At 55.8% G+C, this 6,044-nt stretch overlaps 1 protein-coding gene and 1 pseudogene across 1 annotated transcript; both read right to left on the bottom strand.

The window, feature by feature from the left end:
- Positions 1–1,613: 1,613 nt before the first annotated feature.
- LOC112884985 lies at positions 1,614–2,436 on the bottom strand (annotated as a pseudogene).
- A 1,601-nt stretch (positions 2,437–4,037) lies between these two features.
- On the bottom strand, positions 4,038–5,305 carry LOC112877556 (transcription factor IBH1-like 1). The gene is made up of 2 exons (XM_025941889.1): positions 4,682–5,305; positions 4,038–4,539 (listed from the first exon to the last, which is right to left on the bottom strand). Exon 1 carries the CDS (start codon positions 5,243–5,245, stop codon positions 4,697–4,699), a length of 549 nt encoding a protein of 182 aa, XP_025797674.1. The 5' UTR covers positions 5,246–5,305; the 3' UTR covers positions 4,038–4,539; positions 4,682–4,696.
- Positions 5,306–6,044: the final 739 nt, after the last annotated feature.

Here is a 6,044-nt window from a genome sequence, read left to right as displayed (position 1 = left end):
GTGTGCGTGTACAGGGAGAGGCGGTGCCGATCAAGCTGGAGCCCGGCAGATCAGACGGGTGTCAGCAAACGCGACGCGAGCGCGCCCGCCGCGGTCGCGCGAGCCGTGCGGGCACGCTGCGTCCTGCTGCTGCGGCGTGGCGGCACGCGCGTCCGGTCTCGCCGTGCCCACCCAGTCCTCGGTATCCCTGGGACGGCCGGGGCGCGCGCCGAGTAAATGCGAGGTGGGCGGGCGCGGCCGGCCGGCCTCCCACCAGCGGCCACCAGATCAGAGCACCCAATCGTCGTTATCCCGGGCTCCGCGCTGTCGCCCCAGCCCGCCCCCGCGCGCGCCGTGGACGGGGACGCGAGTGAGCCAGCCAGCCAGCCTGCGACCACCACCATCACCGGGTGTTGCACGGCTTCTCTCTCGGCTCCCCCAGTCGGCCACGGCTGCGTGGTACACCTTCGCATAATTGGTCCGCTGGGCCCCGGGCCCGGGCTTGCTTTGAGGCTCGAGAAAGTCGGGGTTTAAATTGTTGGGCCCAGGATCTCTGGAGCTCAACCCTGCGGCGTCCAGGTCCTCGCCCTAGGTAGGAGAGACAGGCAGCTGCCTCCGCGGCACCTATGCTGCGTAGGTTAACCCCGCATGTACTCTCGCCCTGGCACGTTTCGGTGCCTCCGCGCGATATGGATGGGCTCGCTGGCGGTGGCGGCTGACTAATCGCGCGCTTTTGCGTGGTTTGGTTACGGCGTGTGGTGATGTGGCCAGCCGCACGCAGTGACCAGTACCCGGGTGTACGCGCGTCCTCGCGTACAAGGCGGACTACGGCTACGGGGATGGCTGATTCCGTTTTCGTTTCCTCACTCTCAGTCGACTGCCTCTCTGGCTCTCCCCCTCTGTCTACTCTACCGTATCACTCCTTATCTTGGGCACTAGTTCATTTTGCAAAAACGCAAAATTTTACTGTTGCAAAGGAATCTTACCAATTTGAAGTACTAAATGAAGTCTATTTACAAAACTTTTTGCATGGATGGGTTGTAAATCGCGAGACGAATCTAATGAGCCTACTTAATCCATGTTTTGCAATAGTAATGCTACAGTAACCATCCGTTAATTATTGCTTAATCATGGATTAATTAGCATCATTAGATTCATCTCGTGATTTACAACCCATCCATGCAAAAAGTTTTGCAAATAGACTTTATTTAGTACTTTAAATTGGTAAGATTTCTTTGCAACAGTAAAATTTTGCGTTTTTGCAAAATGAACTAAACAGGCCCCTTGTATACCTGATGTGATCCGCGTCTAATAAGAAGCTTGTGCGAATGCTTTTGGGCCTGGTCACACGCAAAGCCTTCTGAGCCTGCCAGGCCTGAGCATTCGGCCTAGAAAGCCGACCTCGTTCAGCGGTTGGGCTGACGATGTCAGCGGGGCGCACGCACTTCGTCCTCCCAGTTTGATCTGACGCGTCGTGGTTGCCGTTGCTGCAATTCTCAGCACTACTACGCTCTTGACTGAACTCCTCTCCTCACCCCGCCCGTCACCCGAGGTCACGCCGAGAAGCGCGCCGAGGCTCGAGGAGCAGCAGCTCGCCCGCGGCGCGAAGCCCGGAACGCCGTCGCGCCACTCCACTAGGCACCAGGCACCAGATACTCCCGCCACTTGCCTTCGCCGAGCCCGTCGATCACCTTCTCCACCTCTGCCCAGTGCCCACTCGCTTGTAGACGGCCTTCTCCAGGCTCCTTCCGCGCCGCCTCCCGCCCCTGCCGGAGCTGGAACGCCGCCGGGTTGCCCTTGGGCGTCTTTTCGAGCACCTGTTGGACCTGCTCCAGCGGCGTCCGGCCCTGCCCGTCGGGAGCCTCCGGGTCGGCGCCCAGCTCCAGCAGCGTGCGCGCGACGTGAAGCGGCGTGAGCCCACCGCCGGCGCGCTCCTGGTGGCCCACGTCTGCCCCGGCCGCGGCGAGCGCGCGCGGGCACTCCTCGCCTCCTCGGAGCCCAGCCCCGCGGCGAAGTGCATCGCGGGGTGCGCCCCTGCGCGTCCTCCGCGCCCGGGTCCCGCTGCAGCGTCTCGTCCGCGAGCAGCGCGGGCCACCGGCCAGCGAGTCCGCGTCCGCCTTCTTGGCCTCCGCCCACCACGGCGTCTCGTACCCCGCCACGACGTCCGCGGCTATGCCCTCCGCGGGGAATCCAGGAAGGCTCGTGCCCGTCCTTCCACTCCACGAGGTGCTCCGTGGCGACGGACGTGGTGGCCGAGCCGTCCTCCTCGAGCACAGGGTTCTTGACAGTGCGGCTGGAGACGGTGCGGTCCACCTCACCGTACGCCTCTTCTTCGTTGCCTCCCTTGCTTACTGGCTCTTTCGGTTTCTGATCCTGGAAAACAAATGGCCCGTCGTGAGTGCCGGACAGAGGAAGACAAAACCATAAAACGGCATTACAGAGGGGGAGGGGTAGCATTAGCAAGGATTACGCGTACACAGTACTTGATTCCTCCGTGTATTCTGCAACAGTGCTACAAGTCCACAACTGCAATTGGCCCTTTGTTTGTACCACCAGTCAGTTCATCAACCTATATGCAACAGCAACAGCAACGCAGAAAGATACGGTGGTCCTGTAGTTTGGCTAAGAGCTGTTGTAGTTTGCCTGTAGACATTCATATGAGTAAAGGAGCGCCCCCTCCGTCGCTCCACCTCGCTGCCGCCCGAGAGCCCCCCGCGCGGAAGTCTGCCGGGGCTCAAGGACGGTGGCGGCAGGGCCTTCGATTCGGGCGCTCTTGGATCTACACAAACTGCCGGGGCGTCGATGGCCTTGGCGGGTGGCGAGAAGGAGACGCGGCGGCGGACGGCGGCGGCCGCGTGGGTGCCGCGGGGGCTGCGGCACGCGGGCGTGGAGACAGCGCGGTGGTCGAGCGGTGCCGCCCTGACGGTTTGCGTCGCGTGGCGCCGGCTGCAGCCTCCTGTCCCAGATCTGCGCCCTCCCGCCCTGAATCTGCGCCCTCAGGGCCCGTCCTCTCCATGGCGTTGAGGACAGCCGCCGCCGCCGGTAGCATAGGGCGGGGCCGGCGGCCGCCATTGCCTCCCCTGGCTCCCTTGCGTGGTGGTCTTGGGAGAGGCCAGCGGCCTGCTCCACTCCCCGACTCAGATCGGCCGGTGGGACTTGGTGGCGCTTGGTTGCTCACGGTGGCGATGATGTTTTCTTGCAGGAGCTTTGGCGAAAGCTCTACCTGATGTATGCGTCGGGCTCACACCGGCGGCGTTGTCTAGGCGTGTTTTTCCTGCTTTGAGGCGCAGTTTTGATGTTTTTCTGCAAAGGTTAACAGTTCTACGGGTGAAAATCTAACTCCGGCTTCTCGGATGGGCAACGACGGTATTTTCAACGTCGTGTTCTCTATGGAGGTGTCGTCCTGGAGTTCCGTCTATCTAAATTCATTGCCTAAACGGAGTTTATGTGTGTGGTTTCTACATGGAGGGATCTCGCAAGCAACCGAAGATTCAAACATAAGTTTCTAAGCAGACGAGAGATATGTTGGATTGGTGCTGCGCAGAGCTATTGCAGGATCGAAATGTGAACGAAAAAGAAGATTGAAGCGTAGTCTTCTAGCTTTCTTTTTTTATTTTAGAGCTTTCTTTTTTGTGCCTTTTAATTCCTCATTTTGAGATTTAGAGCCTAAAAGCTCTTGTAGTTTGGCTGTAGACATTGACATACGAACGTTTAAGGTTGGGATTTTTCTTAATTAAAAAAACTTCCCGACGGATCACATGCATGATCCGATGATCGAGCTGTCTGTTATACATTCTCAAGATCACGACGGGAAGCGATGAGCTCGAGTTCCGACGTGTGTGTTCAAATTAGATAAACAAGTTGTTGGTAGTCGTCCTCTGAATTTCGTTGATCTGTCGGGAATCCAGCAGTATTGAACATTTGAACTCAAGTTCAGCCAAATGCTTCGGCAGTTCTTCTGAATTTTGCTGATATTTATCTTCTGACTTTTGTTGTTTTCGCTTTCAGGTAAACATAGTTTCAGTTAGTTACATAAGTACAAATAAGAAGGCACATTATTAGATAACTTACTACTGAAAAGAAAGGGAAAGAGTAAAGGAGTCCTCACTCCTTAGTCCTTACATCATATTAATTGGAACTACATCTAGAAGCATGATTCAGACTAGGCTTCCTCCTTGCAGTATCTCTCTCTTTTCAATTGACCAAAAAAGAAAACAAAAGATACTAGATGTAGAAAAATACTGCCGTCAAAGCTTTACACTGTCGCCACAATGGCATGTGTCTTCGGTTCAAGTACAAAAGTCACTGCCACTACCATATATTTTTTCTACCTGTCGTCTCTCAGCAGCCTACAAGATGTTCGATCTACTCTTCAACATTTCCACATGCTGATCTGGGACACTATGTTTTCTCACATCAACTTCCAGCATGCGGCATATTCTGCGTGATCTTTCTTCCCCTTTCGGAATAGCTGCTACTCCGCACAATCTATCCGCCATTTCGCCTGAAAATTGAACCGCCCTTTCGACTCCTCTAGCCAAGCACTTGGTGCAAAAGCCCCTGCATGATTAAAAAAAAACATCAACAAATTTTTCTTGTAATCTACAGAGATCGGCGTTAAAAGGTAGGATCCATTGAAATAATAGACAAAAGCTTAGTAGATGACCTTTAGATCAGTTGCAGAAAGATTCAGAAAACTAACCTGGTACACCAGATCTCATCGCGCCGCATTCGAGATGCGCCGGAGCACGTCAACTTGCGCGTGTAGGTGCGCGACGTAGTCCATGGCCTCATGAAGCAACGAGATCTCGTCGAGCAGCTCACCTCCAGGTATCATCTTCCGCAGCACCTTGGTCCTCTTCCTCACCAGTCTCCTCGCAACCTCACCGCTACTTATCATCGCCGTCGTGGTTCTCGCAAGAGAACAAGCACCCGCGGCGCCATCTCTCGACGACCTCCTCGTGCGGAAACACCGCCTCACAATCCTCTTGCACCTGCGCGCCTTCGCCGCCGGCGACGACTTGCACGCCAGCCTAGACGACGACGACGAAGCCAAGATGGCCCGGGGCCACCTCGCTCCGCCGCCGCGGGCGGCGGCCATGGCGATGTCGGCCGACGACTTGATGGCGCGCTTCCTCTCCTGGAGGCTCATCACGGCGCTCGCGGTCCCCGCGGACGAGACGCAGGCTTCGCTGCAGGCCTGGAGGCTCAGGATCAAGTTCTTGAGGAAGCCTTGCTGGAAGGCCCTGGCGTTGGGGCCTCGCATCGCGTCGGTTGAGGGAAAGTAAGTGCTCGATGAGCTAGGTATAGGAAGAAGCAATGGAGAATGGACGCTAGCTCCTCGTTGCTTGAGTAGAGCGTGTGTGGATGTATATATACATCTGGCCGACCTGCATGAGGAATGGAGGCGCATGTGGTGTGAGCTAGCATGCATTCCCAGCGCTCTGTGGTCCTCTTCTCAAATCAGCTAGCTAGCTAGCTAGCTAGCTATCATCTCCTCTCCCTTTTCTGCTCATGGCACATGCTCCATTGCTGTACAGTTGCATGCACCGGAAGGCCCCCATTTCGTTTTTAATCAAGGTTGAAATAAAACAGTTAGGAAGTTAGCTGCAGAATAGAGTACAGTCTCACAATTGACAGCTCGGATGCTAATAAGCATGTGGCGGTTCAGGGTTGGAAAGTGCAAGGTGTAGAATTGCTGTGATACTCCCTGCATTTTTTTTTCTAATGCATGTACCTGTATCTCACATGCCACATGATCATCTCCAAGTACAATCACAAGTACGAATGTACAATGCCGATGCAGAGAGTTCATGAACAGTTCTGAACATATATTATATATACATCGGCAGCTGATCTTCATTCCCTAGCTAGTCGTCGTCTCCCCATGTTTTCAGAGATCATGCGTGAGAAGCAGGGTGGGGCCGGGGCTCCCCGTGAGAAGGGGCAAGGCGCACATGGCGGCACATGCGGCGCCACCCCGAGTTGGCATCCTTGCGAGTTATGAAGCGGGAACGTAGATTCGTTGGCATGCATGTTATGTGCCGTTCCGTCCGCCCATCGCG

This window comes from Panicum hallii, chromosome 1, assembly GCF_002211085.1.
Source record: "Panicum hallii strain FIL2 chromosome 1, PHallii_v3.1, whole genome shotgun sequence".
In the NCBI taxonomy this organism is placed as follows: Eukaryota; Viridiplantae; Streptophyta; class Magnoliopsida; order Poales; family Poaceae; genus Panicum; species Panicum hallii.
Note: the sequence above shows the minus strand (reverse complement) of the source record. Positions and strands in the feature narration are given on the sequence as shown.